The sequence below is a fragment of the Lissotriton vulgaris genome, chromosome 2_1 (assembly GCF_964263255.1).
Source record: "Lissotriton vulgaris chromosome 2_1, aLisVul1.2, whole genome shotgun sequence".
NCBI lineage: Eukaryota > Metazoa > Chordata > Amphibia > Caudata > Salamandridae > Lissotriton > Lissotriton vulgaris.
Window position 1 is genome coordinate 320,880,463 of NC_141687.1, and position 26,950 is coordinate 320,907,412.

The following is a 26,950-nucleotide window of genomic DNA, read 5'->3' on the forward strand; positions in this document are numbered from 1 at the left end:
GATTCATGGTGGCCTTCGGATCTGGGCTCTGCACCCATACCCACAGACCACGCACGCAACCTAGGCTTCATTCTAGACTCCTCCCTCTCGATGACCAGACAAGTCAACGCCGTCTCATCCTCCTGCTTTAACGTACTTCGTATGCTCAAAAAAATCTTCCATTGGATCGCCACAGAGACAAGAAAGACTGTCACCCACGCACTGGTTACGAGCCGGCTAGACTACGGAAACACCCTCTACACCGGAATTTCAGCCAAACTACAGAAAAAACTTCAACGCATCCAAAACGCATCGGCGAGACTCATTTTGGACATCCCTCGCCAAGATCACATCACCGGCCACCTGAAAGACCTCCACTGGCTTCCCGTCAACAAGAGAATAACTTTCCGTCTCCTCACCCACGCACACAAGGCCTCTACAAACTAGGACCCGAATGCCTCAACACTCGACTATCCTTTTACACACCCACTCGCCAACTAAGATCCTCCAATCAAGGCCTCGCCGCAGTCCCGCGCATCCAAAGATCCACCATGGGAGGTAGATCCTTCTCCTACTTGACGGCCAAGACCTGGAACTCACTGTCCACTCACCTTCGCCTCACACAAAACCACATCTCATTCAGAAAAGAACTTAAAACCTGGCTATTCGATAGACAATGATCCCCCTCCCCAAGCGCCTTGAGACCCTCTGGGTGAGTAGTGCGCTATACAAATTCTTGAACTTGAACTTGAACTCCTGAGTTACTCCAGTGGCTTTTTTCACTCTCCTCTCTGTACTTCCTATGTTGTCCCTTCCTTCCCCTTCAACCCTTATCGTATCTTTTCTTTCTTTACTCACCTGTCATCCAACAATATCCCTGTACATTCTTTTCCCACTGACACTGGCTAATCAGGCATCTTGACCCTGTAGCAGAACACCAGCAGTATGTGTGGTTTTGCATATTTTCACGCTTTTGGTTTGATCAATTCGACGGTCAACAGAGATCCGGCCCCTAGGCTATCATCCTTATTTTTCAATTCAATTCCAAATATAGACCAATAGCTGCATGGGCTTAGATGCCTCGGGCAGGGTGTGAATTGGTCCAAGACCTGCCCTTTCCAGTAGATCCAGACTGCCTACGAGCTACGACAGCACTTTGTAGTGGACATGAATCCACTCCGCTGGCACTCACGCACCTTTAAGTACCTCGGGATTAACATCTATCATAGTCTTCAAGATCTTGTTTACGGCAATCTGACAAGAGCCATTGCCTCCTTCGGTCCCCTGTTGGTATTCTGGTGTACTCTTCAGCTTACAGTGCAGGGCAGGGTGTGCCTGTTGAAGAAGGTGCTGCTTCCCCATCTTCTTTATAATTTTCATAATCTGATGTGAGTATACCTCAGAGCACATTATGACCATTACGTGCCACGTCAGGGGGTTTCTTCTGGAATAAGGCCTTGGGGCTGCCACCTTCGAACACTGCTATCTGGCAGTGCAGTTGCAGTGGCCTGCTCACTCATTGGCAGAGAGGCTGGTAGAGGGGCTGGGTGAACCTGCAAGAGTTCCAGCACAGCACCTGGTGAGGAAAGCCACAAAGAAGGTTGATGCCACTGCATCCAGAAGGAGAAGAGACCCAAGCGACTAGACATTTCACCTGCATAGTCCTGAAGATGGTACATGCTGGTGTACCCAGAAGAAGAGACTCCAGCAATGAAAAGTCCCAACTGCATCATTGGAAAGAAGGTGCATGCTGAAGCACCAAGGTGAAAGAAGAGAAGGAAGTGTAAGTGTGACCTGCTAGTTCCCACTAGGAATCTGACGACTGATCAAGCTCAAGAGTGGCCAGGCATGAAGACACACCTGAGAGGACCCTGGCCATTGATGGAGCGCATCTATCCACATGAATAAGCCACTGAGCTTTAACTAGATGGCCTGGTGACAGCACAGCAGGAGAACTGCGAGTAAGCCATAAGTATGTGGAAATTGAGTCTCTCTCTCAAACCCAATGGGAGAACCAGGAGTAAGCCGCAAGTTGTCTCCACCTGTCATACAGATTCACCACATGACTAGCAAACCCCATCAAGCCAGCCCCTAACTAGTGTGTCAGTGGAGTCTGACAACATTGCTATACCAACAGAGAAGAAGCAACAGTGTTGCTCAAAAGAAACAGTCAACCAGCGACTACCTTCATAACCGTGCCTGCATTTTGATCCCGGTGGCGAGAGTGAGTCTTGACCAGGACCCTTGCAGCCAGAATATCCCTGGCTCTCTGCGCCAGCTTTTGTGATCTGAATCACTTGGGTTAAATTATGAATGCGAGAAATGTCCTGTTGCAGGCAGCTCTATCAGTCTATATATCCACAGCTGTCTTGCTGGATGACTCTAGATACTGATGGACTAAATAGTATCCAGTTTATATTTGTTTTGTTTCCACAAGTTGACCCTTTTGTTTGGATTTTGGGAGGAATGTAGAATCTTGCTGGACACCTTATGAAGCAGCCCCTCCCTAGGGGCACTACTTAATATGTACACCCATCTAACACAGGCGCCACCAGACAGGTGACCCTGTTAAAAAAGCAGGCTGGGAGCATGCACTCATCACACTAGCATTCGTGTTGTTATTTTTCTAGATATGAGGGCCTAGGGTCCACTACTTTACAGCGTAGTCTAACACACCTTAGAACAAAGACTCTGCCTCAACAGAACTGCACTAACTGAACCCTGAATCTTGCAGGAACAACATGTTTGCCATCAACATGATGAATGTGCCCATTCAGGTCTTTGTAGCCAGCAACCATTTTGAATATAGTAGTGTAGGTTGTTGGTACTGGGAAACACCTCTCACAACACAGATAGCACATCCACTGCTGGGAACCTCTGGTTCACATGTATGGGAAGCATTGGATTACTTCTGTCAGGGATTAGGAAAGGATACATAGAAAACAGAAGGAGAAGAGTGTGCTTTGCTTTACATTCGTTCAGAGGGTGAATTTCTTGTATGCCAAGGTTATAATTTCAGATGCTTGTCATTCATGCAGTACGTCAGCAGAGCCATGACAGGTTAGTAAATGTAGCACAGTTGATGATGAGACTCCGGACAGCCTTAATGGCATCAGAACCCCTCTCCTACCACCAGACTTTGCTGACATGTGCCAGTTATGCTATTGGTGGTGGTGTGGTATTTGTGCTGGTGTTATTTGTGGAGATTGTGGTACACGTGGCCATGCTAGGGTCACTCGCATCATGACAACAATATTTAGAAAAAAGTCTAATTCAGTAAAAAAATTATATCTTTTTCTTTACACAGTTGATATTTGAAAAAAATAATTCAAAGTGGCAAAAAAGTGTATGTTTGAGTGTTCTTTATAGCTGTGAAATAGTCTCTAGTATATCCCTTAAAAGATCATGTAGACAGGCTGAGAGATCTTGGAGGAAATCGTTCGCTCCTGAATTGAAGGCTTGCTACCTTGCTAAGACTAAAATCTACCATAGGGCGGTATGTAAAACACGAGCAGCCTTTTATGCTCATGAGTTTCAGAATAACTCAGACCCTTCAAAACTCATCTTTAAGGTGCTAAAGGGCCTGATGGCTAAGAGGGCATCTGCGGCCGATATATGTTCGGATTCCCACTGTGAGGGATTAGCCTCCTTTTTCCGTGAGAAAGTGCAAGCCATTTATCGAACTTTCCCAATAGGTTCTTCAACCCTGGAGCGGGTCAGCTGCACTTTGGATGATAGTGAGTGTCTTACCACCTGGCCCTCCCTATCTATGGAGGCCTTTGACTCTCTTAGCCTTAAAATCAAGTCAGGGTCCCCGGCAGATCTGCTGAAACCGGCCCAACTTAAGAATCTGGCGTCGCTCTGCCGCACTCCTGTGCTTTCCTTGATTAACCTGTCTCTTTCTTCCAGGGTAGTTCCCGTCAGATGGAAGCAGGCTGTAGTCACACCAATTTTAAAGAAGGCAACTCTTGACCCCCTTAAGCCTGAAAACTACCGCCCCATCTCTTTATTTCCTTGGGCCACGAAAGTTGCGGAGGCCCATGTAAACGCCATTCTTTCAGACCATCTATTTAGGGCTAACATTCTTGACCCTACTCAGAATGGGTTCCGTGCGGGACACAGCACGGAGACGGCCCTTCTTTCTATGGTCGAACATCTGCGTTCTGTGCTTGATGCGGGTCGTACGGCGGCGCTACTGTTATTAGATCTTAGCGCCGCGTTCGACACGGTCTCGCACAGGATTTTGCTTCAGCGACTGGAGGAAGTGGGTGTCTCGGGCCCCGCCTTATGCTGGTTTCGATCTTCTCTTGCTGATAGGTCATTCCAGGTGGCGATCCGCCCGGTAAATCGAAATCTCATTTGCTAGATTTGGGGGTCCCACAGGGGTCATCGTTGAGTGCCACTCTTTTCAATCTCTACGTGAGACCGCTGGCTGCGGTCGTCAAGCAGTGGGGCCTGACGATGGTCTCTTATGCAGACGACACGCAGCTGGCGGTCACACTGAGTGGGGACTCAGATTTAGAGGCTCCCAGATTCTGTGATGGTTTACGAGCAATGGCTAACTGGATGAATTCCAACTGTCTCCAGTTAAACACCAAGAAGACTGAGATTATGGTAATGGGTAAGCAGGTAGAATTGTGGGGTGACAAGTGGTGGCCTTCTGAATTGGGTGTAACTCCTTCCCCAGCATCAGAGATAAAAAATCTGGGGGTATGGCTTGATCCATCCCTCAGTTTGTTTGTCATACCAAGAAGGTGGCGGCTTCCTGCTATGGCATTATCAGAGGACTTAGACCGATCCTCAAATTCTTTGATGCATCCACTAGACAACTGGTGGTTCAAGCATCAGTGTTGTCTAGGTTGGACTACGCCAGCTCCTTACTGGCTGGGATCAATCAAGCAGAACTCGCTCGACTACAGCGAGTCCAAAATGCTGCAGCCCGAGTGGTGATAGGCCTGCCAAAGCGCTGCTCGGTGTCTAAATCCTTGCAATCCCTACATTGGCTCCCTGTGCACCAGAGGATTAAATTCAAGGTCCTCTGCCTGGCCTTTAAAATTCTCAAGGGTACGTCTCCTCAAATCTTGGAGAATGTGCTTACACCATATACCCCTCAGCGTGCCCTTAGATCCCTGGGTCAGAATTTAGTAGTGGTCCCACGTTTTAGATTGAGTAGAGCTGGTGGCCGCTCTTTTCGGGTTCTGGCAGCAAATTGGTGGAACTCTCTCCCCATGCATATCAGGCTCATTGACGAGCTTTTCCAGTTCAGACGGGCCATTAAGACCTTTTTATTTGTTTAGCTCTTTCTCTGCGGTCTATTCTTCTGAGTTTCTTTAGTGTTGTGTTATGTCTGCCTTGTCAAAGCGCCAGGACGCCCCTTTGCTGGGGCAGCTGTGCGCGGTATAAGTAAAAATAACATAACATAACATATATTGTATTCTAATCAATAAATTTAAAAAAGCACAGGAGTCTAAATATTTTCTTGGGAGGCTTCCACCCAATTCCAGCCATGGCGCAGCACACTCCCACCAATGGCACAGGTTACATCCACCAGGGATGTATCCCATTTCATATGCTGGCACCACTTGCTGCCTGCAGAGACGCCACTAAAAGTCTTTGGTGCACTCCCTACTACTCTGGCATGTTCATTTGGATATCCCCATGGCACGAGACAGAGGTGAGGCTAGCCTCCACGGGCGGTGTTGGTACATTGTGAGAATTCCAGTGCTGGAGGGTGAGGACCCAGTTTACAATGTTAAGAGTACTGAGATAGGGCTACACCTAGAAAAACCTTGTTAGCAAGGAACTGCTGATGAGTTCTTCCTGAGAACTGCGCTTTGGATGGATGGTAGGGGCGAGGTTGGGAGTGTTGTTCCTGTTGTTTAATTTGAGAAAGATTCTAGGACAAGCCTGCACTTTTGTCTGACTATTTCTATTTCTTTATTGTACTCATGTTGTGGGTACTCATGCTTGGAGGCTGCAAGAAGCGTCACTTTACCCAGAGGCTATGTCTGGAAGGCAACCGATGAAGGACTTGAGAACCAAACCAGTTCTGCATAACAGACATAGCAATATCATTTGTGTGTAGAAAGTAGTATTTGGCTCATAAACGTTCATTTTGCTTTTGAAATTGAAGATGATGGTTTTGTTTTCAATCAGAGATTGCATTGAAAAATTATTTTCTTGGCCTTCAGGGAGAAGAGTTTGTACAAACAGGACTAGGACTGCTCTGCAGAGAGAAGCATCACATGCCTAAAACAGTCAAACTGTTGTGTGGACGCACAACCTCATTGGCATTCTGAACGAGTTTCATACACAAAAGGGAATATTTACAAAGTAATGTCAGTGTGCGATGTTACGGCAAATTTGTCAACGCCGTGCTCCGTGCTAAGACATTTTTAAAATGCAGGGATGCGCCGCATTCACAAGAATAGGGTGGAACCCTCTGTTTCCTCTAGCTCTAATGCTAAAAAAGCTGCCATTCTTCAAGGGTGCCTGTGCCGCAGGGGCCAGGAAGGGTCACCTTGCTGCACATACACAAGCAATAATGGTGATTTGCTCTTACATTGTGTGCTGCACAATGCAGCACACATAGAAAGAGCAAAAACAAGGAGAGATCAATAATTTTTCCTTGTATAATCATTCTAAGACCAAATATTCCCTGGCTTTAGGTTTTGGCGCTGCCCCAGACTTGTAAATCAGGAGCAGCATCAAAAAGAAATGGGTGTTGCAGTGGAACATCTACTGCAACACCCATTGCACGCCCCATGCCACAAAGGACTGCAGAGGAAGAGGCGTATTTGCAACGTGGTGTTAAACCATGTTAAGTAGCACACTGGCACCTTGTAAATTTGGGGAATGCTGCTAGGTCACCGGAGCGTCATAAAAAGTGACGCGCTGGTGGCATTAAGGGCTTGTAAATATGCACAAATGTCTACCATTTCTGCCACACTGAAGGTGAAGCAAGTGTGACAACAGGAGTCAGAAATGCGGGGACAGAATGCGTGAGGGGGTGCTGGTGGGGAAGGATCTTTGGATGTTCAATAGGCGAGCCATAAAGTTCAGGGAGAACAGCCAAACAGGCAGGTGCTGCAGGTGAAGCAGTGGACACCCACCTTTGGCTTTTGTATTTCTTAAACAGATAGTTCAGTGGGTTACCAGTCAACTGCTGAAATCTGAATGTATGCATTGGGCTGTGTGCTCAAATACAGCAGGGGTAGCATCGGCACTTGACGGTACTTATGACAGTCTGCCACATGGTGGCTCTGTCGGTGTAGTTTACATATGAGCATAACATCTGCTGTTTAATTAATGATTAATTCCTGCCACCCAAGCCATCCTTATAGTTTTGGAGTCCTGGAATAGTCTGAATTATCACACTTGTAGGAAGTAGGCCTGGGCGGAGTTCGTGGATCTCCACTGTGCGCAACTCTGCAAAGTGACCCAAAAACTCCACTGTCCTTTGCAGAGTTCCGCAAGCGGTAGAGTGCGTTAAGTTGGGCTGTTTAGCAGATTTTTTAGCATAGGGTGTCTGTCCCACAAAGGAAAATCAGCGAGAACAGCACCGTGCACAGTGGAAGAAGGTATTGCTTGTTTCTGCCTCTCGAGAAGATTTTCTACAGGAGAGGCAGGTTCCTCAACGCAAACAGATGTTTTTCAAAGTGAGCAGTCACGACCATCTGCGACCGCCCACAATGAGAAATCTCGCTGGGAGGTGGTCTTGCATTGGATTTTCCTCCCTTGGGCTCGTCAACTTAAGGCTGGTGAGCGTGATCGAAGAAATAACTCTGCGTGCTCCACAAGGTGCAGAGAAACCCGCAGACTCCACGAATGGAGTGCTGTTCACCGCCCAGGCCTAATGGTTAGTAGTTGTGTAGGTATTGTCACTGGCAGAGATAGGTGCTTTTAGCTACAGTGGAGTCCTGACGAGAGCCCTGGCACATATTTTATTACAAATTAAGCACTAGACCGAAGTAACGAAAAGGCTGCATACGCTGCCTTTTCTATGATCCTAAGCCGGGTGCACACATTAACACTGTAGTTAGAAAGCAGTACAAACTCAGGGGCTATTGTAGGGGTGGATTTCACTGCCGAGGATGAGGGGGTGGTTTTAACTTGAGTGACCTTTTCAAGTAGGCCAGAGCGACATTTAAATAATGCCGGCGTAATTTGTGCTATTTTGGGAATTTCACAATAGGTTGGTTAGATTGAAACACAAAGAACCGGAACAAAAGCAGCTATTGTTCACAACAATTGTGGTTTGCAAAAAGTGGGTCCTCGATTAAAAAATTGACACGATGATACATTTTGTGCTAAAATATAGCGCTAATTGATGGATTAAGGTTTTGTGAAATTGTGCATCATTTTCCAGAAATGTTGTATAGTTACGCAAAAGTAAATTACACAAATTTCGTACACACTTAATTTCAACTTGTTTGCTCCCAGCAAGCTCAATGTAATAGGTGAATACAAAAATGTAGAAATACATTAGTATGAGGTGTCGATACCGGATACTAGACTACTTCATCACAGTCCAGATGACAGGCGCATCAACGTGTATCGAAGTGGGTTTGCACTGTTCCCACTTCTCCCATCACTAACCTTAGAGATGGCTTCTGCCATCTAAATATAGGCTTTCCACTGAAGTGTCCACTGGAGCATCTCACAGGTTGGTCATCTCTGGAGGGCGTGCACCTGACAGCATTCAACCCCAAGCAAGGTGAAGAAGGTTGTCAAGTTTATGGCAGGGTAGCGGAGTGACTGCCGGTGGGTTTTCCCAAAGTTCTGCTGTATTGGCTGAGACACGACGAAAGTTGTGGTACAGGGGATACCCAGTTGCTGGTTGTTGTCCTGCTCAAAGGACAGGTGAGGTGCCAGGAGGTTGTAATGCACTCAAAAGGGGGGCACATCAGATATTGGAGACAGAAAGAATCAAACTACCACTACGACATAGAGCCAGATTGTAACTGAAGTTCCTGGTGCTTTGCAAATCAGAATAAACTGAAAAGCAACGGGAGGGAGGCTCTAAACCTAATGAAAAGGAGGTGCAGGGTGGTCACACACTCCGATCACCCCACACATTTGTGAATGGGTTCAGATTCTAAAGCACGTCTGTCTTCAAAAGAGCACATTCCTCCATTGCATCTCTTTGCCGTGCAGAAAATACAGCCTCCCACCTGTTCATTGCTGCTGCCCATGGAGTGCACGATGAAACGCCTGGACACCAGAGCAATGGGTAAGTGGGTGAGAATGCATGGGGGTGAAGAGTTCGGATTCATACACACAGCTCCATGCCTGTGGCTCATAGATGATGTAAGGGAATGATGGCTAGGAGCTTTGATCCCACCTATGGGCACCCTTCAACGATATGAAAAAAAACTACAGAAACACAACAGCAGGAAAAATGCTAATTCTCAGACAGAATGCAAGATGAAGTGAAAAAAACGTGAAATGTGAACAGGGACTGCATCGCTGACAAGGATTACATAAGGTGTTTTGGTCATTGTTGAGAGGTGCTGTGGTAGTCGTGATGGGGGGCGGGGTGGGCCTGTTAGGCCGCCACTCCAATGCACTGCAATCACTCCATAGAAAGTGAAATAGTTTATGAAACAGCTAGTAGCATGAAAGTGAAGAAGAAATACCCCTATTGGCTGTTCGAATATGTGATTGACAATGTCTCAACAATGGCTGAAAGAGTCTATTCCAAGTGAGTCAATAGTTGAAGACAGATAGCTCATACCCTCTCCGTATCTATTGTAACAAATAAATCATGCATCCAGCAACACTGTCAACCCAGCGCTAAAAACCTTCAGTGCAATAATTCATTCGGGTTGTGGCACGTAAGGACAATGCCCGCCCACCCACTCTTTGGCGAGTTGGGCAGTTCCTGGGTACTTTCAACACATGTTATAAATTGAGTTCCTGATTGACTGAAGTGTAAGCCCTGGTCAAGCAGTAACCACAGTCCCAGGCAGGGTAAAGTACCTGCAATCCCCAATTTAACCTGTGCTCTCCCTCTGGTACCTTGGCACAGAACAGTCAGGCTTAATTGGAAAGGCAATGTGTAAAGTATTTGTGCAACAATTCAAACTGTAAAAACAGTGAAAACATAACACCAAAAGATTCCACACCAGTTTAGAAACATAGAGAATATTTCAATAAGTAAAACAAGGCCAACACAACAAAAATCCAATAAGCAGAACTTGAGTTAGGAATTTGTGAAGAAGCGAGGAGAGGCAGTTGACTCCTGGTTTGCCGAACGCTGCGTAATCCCTCATAGATAGCGTGCTTTTTATTAAAGCTTCCGCATACTGCTTGTAATCTATTTTAAATCAATTTTATCCTCTTACTTGCGTTTGTTGCACAGCCTTTACTTGGGGACTTTGCCCTCTGCCCCGGTCCACCGCGCCAGGAGCAGTTTGAGTGGAGGGCGGGACCAAATCTTCCTGATCGCAGCTGAACCCAGTTAGGGCGGGGAAGGGGCGGAATTCTGCCTAGGTCCTCCTATAAACACATGGACCAGCGGACGCGCATCAGAGCGAGGAGAGGCAGTCGACTCCTGGTTTGTCGCCCGCGCTAAAGGTTGCGTGATCCCTCATAGATAGCGTGCTTTTTATTAAAGCTTCCGCGTACTTTTAATCTATTTTAAATCAACTTTATCCTCTTACTTGTGGTTGTTGCACAGCCATTACTTGGGGACTTTGCACTCTGCCCCCGTCCACCGCAGCAGGAGCAGTTTGAGTGGAGGGCGGGGCCAAATCTTCCTAATCTCAGCTGAACCCAGTTAGGGCGAGGTAGGGGTGGAATTCTCCCTAGCTCCTCACATAAACACATGGGCCAGCGGCCGCGCAGCAGAGCGAGGAGAGGCAGTTGACTCCTGGTTTGCTGCCCGCGCTGAACGCTGCGTGATCCCTCACTAGATAGCCTGCTTTTTATTAAAGTTTCCGTGGACTGCTTTTACTCTACTTTAAATCAATGTTATCCTCTTATCTGCGTTTGTTCCACAGCCATTGCAAGGGGATTTTGCCCTCTGCTCCGGTCCACTGCGGCAGGAGCCGTTTGAGTGGAGTGTGGGGACAAATCTTCCTCATCTCAGCTGAACCCAGTTAGGGCGGGAAGGGGCACAATTCTCCCTAGCTCCTCCTATAAATACATGGGCCAGTGGACGCGTGCAGCAGAGGCGCCACTGGCGTGCCAAAGGCGTGCCTAAGACAAGCCCGTCTGCGCCCGGCACGCGTCCAGCGCCAGCCATGCTGCCTGTTTACAGCCAGCCTCAAGACTAACATTTACAAGGGATCAAATTCTTGTACATAGGTACAGAGGTTGCCCCAATCCTAAACGTTTTAATCCCTGTACATTAACTCATAATACCTCCAGCCAGAGAGTTATCCCCCACTGTAAAGTCTGCCTATTTAATTTCAATCTTAATAATAATGACTCAACCAAAAAGTGTAAACCCGTAGAAAGGACCGCAACCTCACACCCTATGATAACCTGTAGTGAGGCAAACATAGGTATAGGAGCATGACTGATAAACTGCAGGTCCCTCCCCAGGCATGCCAATGATATCTGGCTATTACTGGGAACCAAAACCTGGACATCATGTTCCTAACCGAAACTTGGCTAAGAGAAAGCACCACTCCAGATATCTGTCTGGCCATTCCTGAAGAATACATAGTAGTTACTGAAAATAGAGCAGGCAATAGAATCAGGGGTGGACTAGCCATTATAAAAAAAAAGCATTGGGACATATCTCATCAAAGGGTTGATTCTACACACTTGATGGAAGCAACATCCTTTAAGGTGACCATCTCCCCTACGCTTACCATTGCAGGAATGTTGATCTACAGACCGCCTGGCTCCAAACCCACTAAGCTATGGAATATCTATGATCTGATTGCCGACCATTCTCTGAAATACACCAACTATCTAGTCTTAGGAGATCTCAACGTCCATATAGACAACTCCCAATGTCCTTTAGCCTCCTAATTAGTTGACACTCTCAAAGGACTGAACCTTATCCAAGTGGTCACCACATCCACGCATATAGCAGGACACAGCTTAGACTCCATCTTTACCAATGTCCCCAACCTAGTAGCAAAAATCCCCATCCCTCTTGCATGGTCAGTTCACTATCTGATAATATTCAACGTAACCTTCACCACAAACCTAGGCTATAATGAAAGCCAGACAGAAACTCAGAGAAACTGGCGGAAAGTCACACTGGATACCATTGGTCCTTTACTACTTAACACAACTTTATTATATAGTGGAGAACCCAATAGTGATGTTGTAACCTTCAATCATTGGGTAACCTCTGCTCTAAACACCATAGCCCCCATGGAAATCATGACATCAGCCAGACATAAACCATCCGCTCCCTGGTTCACGCAGGAACTACAAGCAGAGAGAAGCAGCTGCAAAAAACTTGAGCGGACATGGCGCAAATACTACAGCATTGAAATGAAAAACATCTATAGGAAAGCTGTGAACCAATTTCATAAGCTAAAACGCCTCGCCATAAAAACTCATATAGTTAACCAAATAAAACAATCTGACAATTCTACTAAAGAAGTCTTTAGAATTGTCCAAAACTTCATGTAACCTGATACAATGAAAAGCAACATTACTCCATCTGCTACTCTCTGCGAGAACCTTTTGGTCTTTTTTGAAGAAAAAAAATCAAGATATTTATGCCTCGTTCACTGAGACTGAGATCCCTAAAACACCCTCACCCTCCCCCCCCCCCCCCCCCCCCCCAACAGTAGTCTGGTCGGACTTTTGCCCTATCAGCACCGATACCTCATTCAAGCTACTGCAAAAAATTAAATCCGGCTCCCCCTTAGATCACCACCCGGCGAGGTTTTTCCAACTACTGGCCCACCTGATTAATCCTCCGTTAAATTTGCTGTGGAATGCATCCTTAAAATCAGGTTCCTACCCGTCTGGAAAACAGCATTCATTCAACCCATTCTCAAAAAAGAGGATGCAGACCCAGCAATACAAAAAAATTGCAGACCCATCTCCTTCCTCCCAGCACCATCCAAGGTTTTGGAGAAAGCGGTACAGAAACAGTTATCCACCTACCTAGAACCCAATAAACTGCTGCATGACACACAATGAGGATTCAGAGCTGGTTTCAGCACCGAGACAGCACTGTTAGAGGTAGCTGAAACTAGTTGAGAAACCTTGGACAAAGGATGCTGTGCAATGCTGGTGCTGCTTGACCTGTCGGCAGCGTTTGATATGGTGTCCCACAAGATCCTCCTTGGCAGGCTCAGGCAATTAGGAATCACTGGGTCTGTATTGGCCTGGTTTAACTCATTTCTTGAAGGGTGATTCCAAAGAACAAGACTACAGTGCCATGTTTCATCACCCCGCCCACTGATCTGTGGAGTGCCACAGGGCTCAGCTCTTAGCCCAACCCTTTTTAATATTTATCTTGCCCCCCTAGCCCCACTGATTGAGTAACATGACTTTAGTGTCATCTCATATGCTGATGGCACACAATTCATGTTTTCTTTGAAAGATCACTCGGAGGCAGCTTTTATTAAATTCAGCCACTGTCTGACAGATACCTCTACTTGGACGACAAGAAATTGCCTGCAGCTTAATACCGATAAAACTGAAGTACTTTTTTTAACCAACCGTCTCCCTCCCGACCGGAACTATGGTGGCGTTCACCGCTCAACCCTCCCCCATGCTCTGTCTCTTTGGCAAGAAATCTGGGATTTCAATTTGACAATACCCTGTCATGTAAAACCCAGATAGGCCATGTCTCCTCCGTATGTTTTTGGAAATTAAAGGCACTTTGGAAATGTCACTTTACACATAGAAGGGGAGAGGGTCTAATAAACTCTGCCACCCGAACCCCCATATATCCCCAAAGAGACACACAACGGGGGTGGAGAGCACAAGACAGCACGTATAACAAAACAGACAAACTCATCTGTTTGAAAAAACTGCCCTCACTCACATACCGAAGTATGTGACATGCTTCATCATAGGGCCTGCTTACAATACGCCCTGGTTTATCCACACTCAGGGCGGAGCATAAGGGAGGGGGGAAAAATAATAAATCCAACACAACACAACGTATGACCACAAAACTCAACACATAATACACGTAACATACAAAGTGATAGAGCAGTGTAAATCACCAAGTGACTGAAACTAGTGATGCAACAAAAAAGTGCAGTTAATAGGAAGTGATTTAAAACTGGTTTAAGGATGCCAACCAAAACTTTATTCCAAGGGTCCCCCACCAGGATTAAAAAGTAAAAAAAAGGATGGGTAATATTTTGATAAGAAGATGAGGCTTCTCAAGACTTCCCTCCTGGTACTGCTATGGTCAACATGTTTTGACCGACTTACTGTGCCTCAAAAGGTCACCCCGGTCTTCTTCAGGACTGATGTCACTTCCAGTACCACTTCTGGCCCCACCGTATTTCGGTTGGAATGCCACGAAGTCCGAGCCGGTCTACTTAGATCCTGGCCCCTCTCGTCATGTGTGGAGAATGTTCCCAATAATCAGGGAGAACATAAACTAGTAAAGAACAAAAAGAGATGGTATAGTTACACTAAACTCCCTGGTGATCTCTTCTCATCCCTATACTTAAGAACATCTGTTAAAGTTCCCTATGTGGTCAGAGGAGTGAAAATGCACCTCTTGACTCCTGTTCCGGGTTAAAGAATGGTCCCTCGGGTATCGGAATCCCAAACACTCATTAAATAGTATTACTGGTGTTTTTATTTAAAAAAAGGCTGCATATATACACACACACTGGATGTCACCTCATTTCTTCCCCATATAACTCAGCGCCCTCTCAAGTTGTTATGAAATCGGGCGTGATCAACTGTGCCCACATCAGTACTCACCGAGCTTATATGATATATAAACTCGAACTGGTGTCCGGCAGAAGGGTATCCCAGGAGCACAACCTATATCACAATGAGAGGAAAGGATATAGCGGTAAACCCCTGCTCACAAATGCCAGTATCGAGGGGGTGCACCTCCATGGGACTGATAGTCTGATTCGAGATCGTAACACCCACACTACACAGCGGCGCCCTCAGGTGCCTGTCACTGCTCCCAGGGGTCGTCCTTCCCCGTTCCATCTCCTAACTGTTCCGTAGGCTTGCCCTGCCGTCTCGGCCTGTTTTCCGGATCACCGCGAAGACAGCACCGGAGTCGTGTTGTCGGTCTTAAAAGGGCTACTCAGTTCCTTGATTGCGTCGCTCACGCCCCACGTGATCGGCCAACCCGGCCTGGGGCGTCATGACGCACCGGAACAAGCGGACGTAGGGGTGATGGGGAATGTAGTTTTACTGTTATGTTCATAGCATTTCCCCATGTCATCCAGGTGTTATTTCAATTCCGCACCGGAACAAGCGGAAGTCAGGGTGATGGGAAATATAGTTTTTACATAGCATTTCCCCGTTGTATGCAGGTGCTGTTTTAATTCCTCCAATGTAGACTCAAAACATTTTTAGAAATTTACTAATGCCCTACAGCAGAGGTGTTGCGGGCAGAGGAAGAAGGCACACAATTCCGCTATCAAGGGAAACACTGACCAGAGAAGGAGATTATGAAGAACAGATTGTGCAATCAACGGTGGGACTGTAAGTGCCTCTTCCTTTTCTGTCTCCCCAATGGTAGTCTCTATTGTCTCCCCAATGACTGCCACAGGATTTCATCGTTCAGCCCAACTATGTGACTCCTTAAGCGGTAGACCCATTTTTGCTCACGAAGTAGCAAGGTTCTTTGGTCGTCCGCCTGGTGCCTCCCTAATGATACTCTCTCTATGACAGTCCATTTCAAATCTTTGATGGTATGTCCCAGTTCTAGAAAGTGTGCTGTAAGTTTAGTATTGGATTTACCGCACCTTATTGTGCTTCGATGTTCTGTAATTCTCGTTCGCACTTTCCTGCTAGTCATCCCCACATACATTTTATTGCAAGGACAGGTGATCAAATAAATGACCCCCTGGGAATTGCAATTCGTATGGGATCTCTGTTCCCAAGGTGTTGGGAGTCCAAGATCAATTGACTGGGTGTTGCACGTGAGATGGCATACGCGACATGAGCCACACCATGTGTGGCCCATCAATCTGGCAGGCCTACCACAGTAGTCGTGCCCCTTGTGCCCACCATGTCTCTAGCTCTTGTGTGTACAAGTAGATCTTTTAGGTTCTGGCTCCGCTTGAAGGAGAAAAGGGGTCTTTCTATACTCAGGCCCCCTGAATTCAGTATTTTCCAATTCCTTAAAACCAGTCGTCTAACCTGCTGTGATGCTGTATTAAAGGTAGACACAAAAACCGGTTTATTGGATTGGGGTCTAATTGTTTTGGAGAGGAGGGAGTCACGATTTGCATTTAGTGCCCACTTCCTGGCTTTTTTGATGATCCTGGGAGGGTACCCCCTCTGTTGCAGTTTCTGCGTGAGGGTGTCGGATTCCACAATAAAGTCAGTTCTATCTGAACAGTTGCGGCGTATTCGAAAGAACTGGCCAACAAGCAAGTTTTCCCGTAGGGATCGAGGGTGGAAGCTCTCAAATGCCAACAAGGCATTTTTGTCCATTGGCTTGTGGAATACCCTAGTTTTCAGTGCACCCTCACTTGGTTCTATCACTAGGTCCAGGAAGGGGAGGCTGGTCTTAGTGATGGTCGAGGTGAAATGGAGGAATGGATTTTTGTCATTTAACCACTCTAAGAAGCGGTCGACTGATGTTCTGTCGCCTCTCCAAATCACCAAGACGTCATCAATATAACGTTGCCACATCCTCAGTTGGGAAACCCATAATAATAATAATAATAATAATAAAGGAATCTTATCTTGCGCAAACTTAGCCCAATGGGCGTCAAGGCGCCTAATTCAAAAAAGCCAGCTCATGACAGAAACCTGCAGTTCAACCTATGTAGGCTCTAGAAAAGCACCATGTTTTTAAGGCCTTTTTGAAAAGATCCAGGGAAGGCAGAATTTTGATCTCCATGGGCAAAATATTCCAGAGGTGGGGGGCAGCGACAGAGAATGCCCTGGCTCCCCATCTGGTAAGCTTAAAACGAGGGACAACAAGCTGAAAAAGTCCCGCAGATCGGAGACACCTTGTAGGATGGTAGCGAGTAAGCAAAGAGCTGATGGCGCCTTTAGATCCATCCTCGAGAGCTCGATAAGTCATACACAGAATTTTAAAGTAAATTCTGTGTTGAATGGGCAGCCAATGGAGGTCTCTCCTCGCAGTAGTAGCAGAGGAAGCCCTAGGAAGATCTAGGACTAAGCGTGCAGCAGCATTCTGCACGATTTGCAGCCGATGTATGAGGCCCTTGTTGGATTCCATGTAGAGAGAGTTGCAGTAATCTAACCTGGAACCAACAAGGGCGACTGCAACCTGCTTACGTGCTTGTAGGGAAAGATAGCTGCGAATTCTGTTAAGTGTTCTGATTACTCCCCAACAGGTTGCAACCGTCCGATTCACCTGAAGGGACATCGAGAGTGACGTATCAAACACCACAACCAGATTTCTGGCAGATTGAGAGGGGGTGGGACAGGCGCCGAGAGAGGCAGGCCACCACTCACTCGACCACGCATCTTGGTCCTTCCCAAATACCAGCACCTCAGTCTTGTCGCCATTTAGCTTCAGGGAGTTGATAACCATCCAGTCTGCAACATGCTGCATGCAGATCCTGAAGCTAGAGGCAGATGTTATGACAGAGGAATGAGTGAATGAAACCATAATCTGGGTGTCATCGGCGTATGATACCACCTCCATCCCCTGCGATCTTACAAGCCTAGCAAGGGGGGCCACGTAGATGTTAAACAGGGTTGGACTTAATGCCGACCCCTGTGGCACCCCACATTGCAGAGACTTAGCTGGGGAGAGGTGGTTTCCGAGCATCACTCTCTGTTCCCTATCGAGGAGAAAGGAGTTGAGGAGACTCAGGGCCGACCCGTTAGTATCCAGAACCGTCAAGTTCTCAAAGGCCCCCACGTATAACCCAGCCAAACTGGGGGCAAACACACTCCCCATTGATGTTCCATGGGTTTGGAGGTACATACCCCCTTCAAATAATTTTTTTTTTTTGTGAGGGCTATCTCAGCTAGATGTAGAATAAAAGCTTGTGGTGTTACATAAGGCCATTCTCCCTCAAACAGCAATGTCTCCAACAACCTGAGAGTTTCCTACTGAGGGATATAGGTATACAGGGCCTCTATGTCAAGCCCTATGGGAAACTCAGTATCCGGATCAAAAGGGATTTCCTTCAACAGGTTCAAGATGTCCAAAGTATTCCTCAAGTAGGCTGGCAGGTTCTGAACCAGGGGTTTCAGGAAAAAATCGCAGAACTGCGAAAGGGGCTCCGGCAGGGACCCCATCCCGGGGACAATTGGTCTTCTGGGAGGGGGTCACACTGCTTTATGTATTTTAGGCAGGACATAAAAATACGGAGTCTTCCGTTGTTTATTGATTAAAAACTCCGCTTCATGTCCTGTAATCCAATCATTTGTTCAGGCCTCTTCCACCATAGTCATAATCTCCCCAGTGATCGAGTCAGTAAGGTCCTCTGTCAATTTACGATAAGTCCTAGGGTCAGATAAAAGGTGGGTACATTCCAACCGGTAAGCATCTAGATCCAGAATTACTGTGGCACCGCCTTTATCTGCTGGTTTCAAAATAATTCCTTTGTTGTCTTTGGAAATGTCTCCACCTTCTACAAATGGAATTCAGAAAAACAATTGTCCATGCATTAGTTACATCGCGATTGGACTATGCCAACAGTCTATATCTAGGCCTACCAGCCTATCTATTTAGAAAGCCACAAACAATACTGAACACAGCGACAAGGCTCATTAGATATGTCCCTTTAAGACATCGCATTTCACCATATTTCCGTTGCCTACATTGGCTACCAGTGAGGCAAGGGACGGAATTCAAAGCTCTCACCCTTGCTTACAGCAATAAATGGAGTCGGCCCCCACTATCTATGAAAAATAATCTATAAATCACACAAAACAAGAAACCTTAGGTCTAATCATCTAGAACTCCTTTTTACCCATCGCTAGGCCAAAGCCAGAATGGGCGGATGCTCATTCTCCGATAAAACCACGGCTCTCTGGAATAAATGGAGTCGGCCCCCACTATCTACGAAAAAGAATCTATAAATCACACAAAACAAGAAACCTTAGGTCTAATCATCTAGAACTCCTTTTTACCCATCGCTAGGCCAAAGCCAGAATGGGCGGATGCTAATTCTCTGATAAATCCACGGCTCTCTGGAATGCCCTACCCTTGCAAAATAGAAAGGCCACTTCGGAATCTAACTTATGGAAGCTGCTAAAAAATCAGCTTTTTAACCTCCCGTAGTTTCACGCAGGCCTTATTCTGCTAAACCTCCTACCTCGCCTGTCTCCACTTAGCGCCGGGACACTCCCGTTAGGGGTAGCCGTGCGCTTTTTAAGTTACATATTATTATTATTATTTAAGAATAACCTGTGAAATAACTCTTAGAAGCAATAAGCCCTTACTTGGAATATCTGGTTATGCCAGAGCGGGACATAGTCAAACGTTCAGGCAGACTGCGATAAAGCACAGGCCAGATACAGGGACCCAGTGAGGTACGCTGAACACAAGTATTTTAATCTTGACTGCGTCAACATCAAGGATGCATGGTGCAGACAATACGATGCGCCGGTGCTGGTCCATGCAGCAGCAGTGATGTTTTGGTCCTCATCTGCGCAGCAGCGATGATGCGTCGGCTCTGATAAGCAGAGTGCTGAGATACAGAGATTTGTTGTTGAGGCTCCTGTTGACAAAGATGCGCTGGCTCTGCGCTGGGAAGAGCGTCACACAGTGGTGGTTCTGAAGCTGATGCATCGGTCTGATCTACGGAGCAGCAGCAATGCGTTGGTGTTGATCCACATAGCAGAGGCAATGAGCTGGTTTTGATCCATGCAACAGGGGTGATGACCTGTTCTGAGCCATGCAAAAGTGGCGATGCATCGGTTTGACAGAAAGGATCGGTTCTTCTGAAGCAATCACCTTAGGCCCACTTCCAAGGGTCAAGGACTGGGATGGCACCACTTGGCAGAGCAGACTCACAGATGGCAGAGCCCAGTGCAGAAGCAGGGTGGTTGTAAGTGCCTGAGATTTCAGATAAGGAGGCCAGCTAAGTAGCCCTTGGAGTCACTCTGGGTTCTGGGTTAAAGTGATGCAGAGCCAATCCGTCTCACCAGTCAAGAGGTTAGCAGGCAGCAGGTCAGCACAGCCAAGTGGGAGTCCAGCAGAGTGGCAGTCCTTTCAGCAGCACAGCAGTACTTCTTCCTTGCACAGTATTCACAGGTCCAGAAGTGTACTGAAGTGGTGGTGTCTGAGATCCAGCCACAGGTGCCTTTGAAGTAGGGAGACTTTAAAGAGATGCCTTTGAATTGCATAGATGCCCTCCCTTCTTGCCCTTGGCTCTAGACTCACTACATAGGGGAATTCAGCCCTTTGTGTGTGGACAGGATACTGCCTGTTCTTTTGTAAGTGAGGCTATGTCCAGCTCCTCCCTCCCATCCGGCCAGTATGGCTCATCAAGTTACACTTAAGATGCCATTGTTTGTGGATGTCTAGGAAGAATACAAACTCCAACTGTCACCCACCCCAGGCGTGATTAGAGACAGAAGGCAGGCACCAAATGACTACGGTAAGAAAATGCCAACTTTCTAAAAGTGGTGTTTGTCAGAATTACAATTTAAAATCCAACCTCATCATATTAAGATTTTACATTGTGATTGCCAAGTCGGCATTAAGTATGGGCGTAAAATTTGTTCCGCCCACGGAATGTGCGAATTTTTGGCAATTTTGCGATCTGCGAATCGCACGAAATTGCCCAAAAATCCGCAATTTTGAGTGAGTTGGCAAATTTTTTTTTTTGTTCGCGCTTCAAATATACAATCTCACGCGTGCGGCCTTGACTTACCATGATTCTATGTTCGCTGATGAGTTTTCCGCCCTGTTCGTGTGTGCTGCAAGATTTTGGTAGCTGGCCACGCGACGCCGCTATCGCGAGCACATCATTGCGACCCGAAACAGGAAATGCGAACGCGAACACGTCATTGCAACCCGAAACAGGAAAAAGGCATTGCGAGCAGGCTGGTTAAGTGGAAACAACATGTTTGCGACCGTTGCGACGGCATGCGCAAGTTCTCCTTCCCGAACTGGTAAAAAAATCTCGCAAACTTGCAAAAAAAAAATTCGCAAGCTCGTGGAATTTTGCGGACTTTTTAAAATCGCAATTACGAATTAACGTGAATTCGTGTATCGCAAATTAGCAAATTCCGCCCATGCTTAGTCGGCATGGCAGTTTATGATTGCACTCACAGGTTTTGGAATTTGTGCCCTGAGACATGTATAAAAGGCACAAAGTGGGTGGCACAATCAGCGCTACAGGCCCACTAGTAGCATTTAATTTATAGGCCCTGGGCACATGTAGTTCACTTTACTAGGGACTTATAAGTAAATTAAATATGCAGTTGTAGGTAGGCAAAGCTGCCACTTTTTAAAGACTGGTTAGCAGTGCCCAGAGTCCCAAAGCAAACAAAAATACATTCACCAAAAAGGGTAAGAGGAAGGCAAAAGGTTTTGGTTGAACCTGCAGAAAGGGCCATTTCCAACAAGTAGTATGAAGCATCAAGACAAAGTCAGTATCAGTTTTACAGTAGAAAGATTTGCCCATTGGCAAACAGCGTCTACCTTACTCCTATTATTCTCTTTCTGTGTCCCACTGCAATTATGTCTGTCTTTCACACCCTTTCTTCTTTAATATTTTCTTTTCTACCCTGTTTTGTGCCTAAAGTTCCACTTCCGTTAGTGCACAATAAATACAAGTTTACACAGGTTGTTTTCAAAAGGCAATACAACACAATCTCTGTGTCTAAAGATGTTACCTACCTATGTTTTCAAAAATAGATTCTGTCCTAAAGCACAGCAGCACATGCATGGTTTTGCGGTCCGATGTAATTGGCACAAGACGCGGCTGGAACCCAGCTGTGACATTGAATCTCACAACAGGCCGTGAGCTAAAAGGGAAAACAATGAAAATGATATTGGTTCTTTTTCAAATTGCAGCATTTTTATTTGCATTACAAAGACAGAGGATAATTACCTCAGATTTGAGACTTGCCTGAGCTTGCATGTGTCTGGCCTTCTGAATGTGTGGAGTTTGGTTATTGTAGACCTTTCAACCCATGCTAAGACACGCTTATCCATGCCCAGTCAGTAAAATTCAATTCTTAACCTTTTCTTTGTTACTGCCTGACCAAGAAGTCCTTCACATGCTATGTCATACAAACTTTTAGGTGCATCATTGAGTTGATGATGATTTGGTCAGCTACTGTAACAATGTGTTGAATGGCCTTAACACACTTGGTAAAGTACTCTCTCTCCTCCCACCTTTTTTTATTAGAACTAAAACTGCCTTCAACGCTTCATTATTCTCTGTGGTACCACACCACTCTGATTTGTTAAGAGCTCCCCATCTTCACTCCACCACATCCTCCAAACTGGCCACATCTCCTTCCCTCCCACACTAGGTTACCCCTTCCTCATCCACACAATACCAAAATTATGTTCTTGCAACCTAGAAGCCAGTCTTGCAAGCCTTGCAGAACTTTTTGCTGTCCCAATGCTTATGGTCGGTGCAGCGAATAATCTTGCTTACCCACACATAAGTACCAAAATATTCTGCACCCCAAACTGCTGCCAAGGGGTCCTTCTCAATAACAGGATAATGAAGTTCAACAGCACTCAAGTAGCATGAAGAAAATGCAAAAAAAGAATTCAGAAAACCCCAATTTTTGCAATAACACTGCACAAATACCAGTGTCACTGCATCCACATTTACAATGGTGTTATCATTGATGTCAAGCGATACAATGACATCTGCACCACAAATCTCTTCCTTTTTGTATCCCACCAGCACCCATTAATTCATTTTACAGCATTCTTGCACAATTCACATATTTATTGAGGTTCCTTAAATTTTGAAAGCCCTTCTCTTACCAAAATGGGATTTTTAATTTGTACCCAATCCTCAATTTTCAAGTTATACTTTTCACCAGTGTTTTTGGGCTCAGTTATGTTTATATTTCACTCATTGGAATTTTTGTTTGCTCCTTCCTACGCATCCTTCATATTGCAGCCCTCATGGAACTACTTTGTCATTAAAATGTCTATAGCTCCTTGGAGGCTTTCATACCCCTCACGAGTTCAAAATTGTCTTAGAAATAGCTACATGTGGTGTTGTACCGTAAGATCACATTAGATACTTATCAGCTTGATCGACACACATGTTGTTCCTGTGTGGTGCTTGAATGCACTCCACTAACACCATGTTAAAATGTTTACTTTGACATTGCTTTGTGGGTGGTACAAGGGAGTTCTTCTGTGTTTAACCCCACAAGTATTCAGAAAATAAAGCATTCCACTGAGACAAACTGCACACCGTCATCAATTAAAATGTTTCCTGGGAAGTCTTCTCTGATAAAAAAATGTAAGGCAATTAATTACACTTTTGGCAGTGGGACAAAAAATGGGTTCTAATTTACCTTACCTGGACAAATGATCAAATATAAAAAGAAAATAATTCATGTTATGAGGTAGCATATTAAAAGGTCCTAGAAAGCCATTTCACAATTTTTGCATGCTCTATTAGGTGAGGGAACACAGGATTCAACCACCCCTTCAATGGCTAGTGTTTTATCTCTAATGCTGCATCTTACACACATTTTACAAATTCATCAATTTCACTACTCATTCTTGGCTTCCAAAAGACACTTCTTATCTTCCTATTGGTAATGGTTGACCCTAAATGACCTGTATGGGCTGGAGAAGCTATTCTCTGTATGACACATTCAGAAGGTACTAATTTGTCCCCCCACCCCTATTCCACCCTCAATGGATAATTCTTAAGACACTTTTCAGAGCATCTGCAGATTTGTTGATACTTCATCCATTACTAAAACTGGAATAAACCACACCTTATGAATTTTTGGTGCTGCTCCCTCTTCAAGCTTGATTTTATTTTCAAAACCCTGTAAATTCCCAATAGTGTGTTTCACCTTTTTACCTGACAAAATGTCCAATAATGGTCAGGGATCCATTTTCAACACAAATGGTCTTCCCCACAGAACTTGTTTACATTTCTCTACACTCCATACATATGCAAGAATTTCATTTTCAGTTGTGGAATAATTACATTCCACTGTACTTAAGCCCTAGGACCTATAGTGTTGTCATGTGTACCTTCACTTTGTGACAATATGGCCCCTAAACTTGGGAGTTTGTGGAACTTTATATATCCGTCTCTCTCGGCCGGGAGGAGCACCGCCGCATACTTAGCAGTTCTGCTGCTGTCCCTTGTGAGATAGCGCAAGTGGATAAAACTTGGCGAGTGGCTGAATGGGGGAAGAGTGTCCTGACTTGCCCAAATATAATTCAAAGAGACATTGTGCCAGCAACCCACGGTGGTGTTAATTTTGGACTTCCAGCCCCAGAATGCTTTATGATATTATTTACCTGATTGATATTGGCATATATAAATGGAGGACGCTGATTAGTCCTTTGTTGGTTTTCTTCGCAGCAAGCAGTATACCTATGATTAAGGGCAGGAGCTCAGGTTAGATGTCCTTCACATCTAATATGGGCTTCAATTGGAATTCCATAGAGCATATTATCAAGCCCATTATCGCCGTTTTAGGGGCAGTTTTCTGCCGCTAAAGCAGCGATAATTTTATCGCCTGTCTGGATAATATGCCCCAGGGTTTTATGGAATGAATGGGAACGTCTGCTCCTATCGTCTAAGAAATGTTCATTAGAAGGTAGCTTACATGTAAGTAAAGACTAATTAAGGGGCATAATATGAAGAAACAGCATTAAAATTATCTCTGCTTTAGCGGCAGGAAACAGCTATAATGGGCTTGATAATATGCCCTTGTGAATTCCCATAGAAGCCCATGTTCTGGTATGAACATGGGCTTCTATTGGAATTCTCAATGGCATAATACAAGCCCACTATCGCCGCTTTAGCGTGAGTTTCCTGCCGCTAAAGCGCCCTTCTTGATAATACGCCCTTAAGTAACTCTGTCCATAGGAGGGCACAGTGCAGTCAGAGTAGTGGAGAAGTAAAAAACCTTTACGCTTCCTCACAGAGAAGAAATGATAAAAATAGGGAAAAAGAAAAATCCCTAACACTACTGACGTGACTTCTAGAACACAATCATATTGAAGAAAGTTAAACTTCGGTCTTATTGTCCACTCTCTCTCTCTCTCTCTCTCACTCTCTTTCTCTTTCCTCTCCACTCCTTCCACTTTAGATGGATTCTAGTCATGAGATTCTCACTTTGAAAGTTGTTAACAATTTATGCCATGTACAATGAGGACAATGGTTTGAGCAATGGTGTGGCCTATAGTAGCCCCATTCTTTTCAAAGGTGACTGTAAGCTGAAATTTCAGGCATAGGACTCGTCCACCTCAGTTACATTACTTTACCTTCCACTGCCTCATCCTCCCTCCTTGCATCACACCAACAGTGATTGTGCTTTCCTTTAGGTTATACACAGTAAGAAGCCACTGAACACCATTTACAACCATCCTCATGACCCACCGCAACACAAGCATATGTCCAACTGCCCCAACGGTAATGTCGATGTAGCCATCTTCAGTGAAGTCCAAACCTGAGGCAATGGATTGCCCAAAAAATGTCAGCCCCATGGAAACCTCCTTTGCTCTGATTCTCTTGGGGAATAATAAGAACAGATGATAAGTTGTAAAGTTAAATAAACTTGGTTATGAAGATTTCAGCATAACATTGATCCAAACGACATCTCAATGTTTGAATAAACAATTACATCAATCGCAAACAAACAAAAGGTAAGGCACTGGGATACTCTGTTCACAAAAGACATGCCTGAGCTGTTTAGCTTTACCATATTGGAGAGTCACTAATCTCAAACCTTAGGTGTGCATATGCAGCGCATCTGAAGACTATAACTTTGGCAGGACTGGTTGAACAGTGTCAAATGTTTTTTGTTGATGAATCTAAGATTTTGTGAAAGAAAAAGGATCTTCCGAAAGAGCAGGGGTGAAATGCCTTTGATCCAGACCGCCCCTATGCATACCTAGCAATCCTTACAACTAAAATGACAATTTGAACTGGATTTTGAAGCAGGAGCATTTCTGAAGGTAAAGTTTTGATTACTGAGGACATGAGGGAAGGAGGGCCAGCACTTCTTGAAGCCCAACAGACTCCTTAGAAGTAGTGTATCATTGAATTCTATTGGTATTCATATGAGCTATATCATTGCAATTGCTGGGTCTTCAATTAATGTATCAAGCCTTCCCACAACAGTGTGTGGGTGGAGAAAGGGGGGAGGGTGTCATTGCAAAATTAGTATAAAAGGTCCAAGGACTGGGTACCTGTCAAATCACGGAAAGTCTTCTGCCAGGCCAAGGGAGAATTCTCCGTCCGCCAGTAATTATATCAGGCCCAGTGTCATACCTTTGTGTAAAGGTGCAATACTTGCCAGTTCAGGATTAGTACGTATTAACATTAACATTCTAAATTATTTCTTCTCTCATTTACAGATAATGGGCAGGATTCACAAAAGTAATCTAAGACAAAATCCTAACTTTACAACTTTCGGTATTCACAGAAGGCATTTAGGAGTACTAAAGTTAGGATTTTGTCTCAGTCAATCTTAAGTTTTGGTCTTAAGTTAAACTTAAGACAAACTTAAGTTTAACTGAGACAGTTAACTTAAGTTTAACTTAAGACCAAAACTTAAGATTGACTGAAACAAAATCCTAACTTTAGTACGCCTAAATGCCTTCTGTGAATACCAAAAGTCGTAAAGTTAGGATTTTGTCTCAGATTCCTTTTGTAAATCCGGCCCATTGTCCCCAAAGCAGTATTTCTTACCACTGCTGTGAACTGTGGAATAC

General features: G+C 45.3%; 1 protein-coding gene across 1 annotated transcript in view; it reads right to left on the bottom strand.

Annotated features, from left to right (window-relative positions):
- Nucleotides 1-26,950, bottom strand: part of ITGAE (integrin subunit alpha E) — a 771,961-nt gene that overhangs the window by 286,582 nt on the left and 458,429 nt on the right. The window contains exons 17-18 of the mRNA XM_086955032.1: nucleotides 25,614-25,744; nucleotides 21,902-22,029 (exon numbers count right to left, since the gene is read on the bottom strand). Of these exons, the coding sequence (XP_086811158.1) occupies nucleotides 21,902-22,029; nucleotides 25,614-25,744 (259 nt within the window). The remainder of the gene's footprint in view (nucleotides 1-21,901; nucleotides 22,030-25,613; nucleotides 25,745-26,950) is intronic.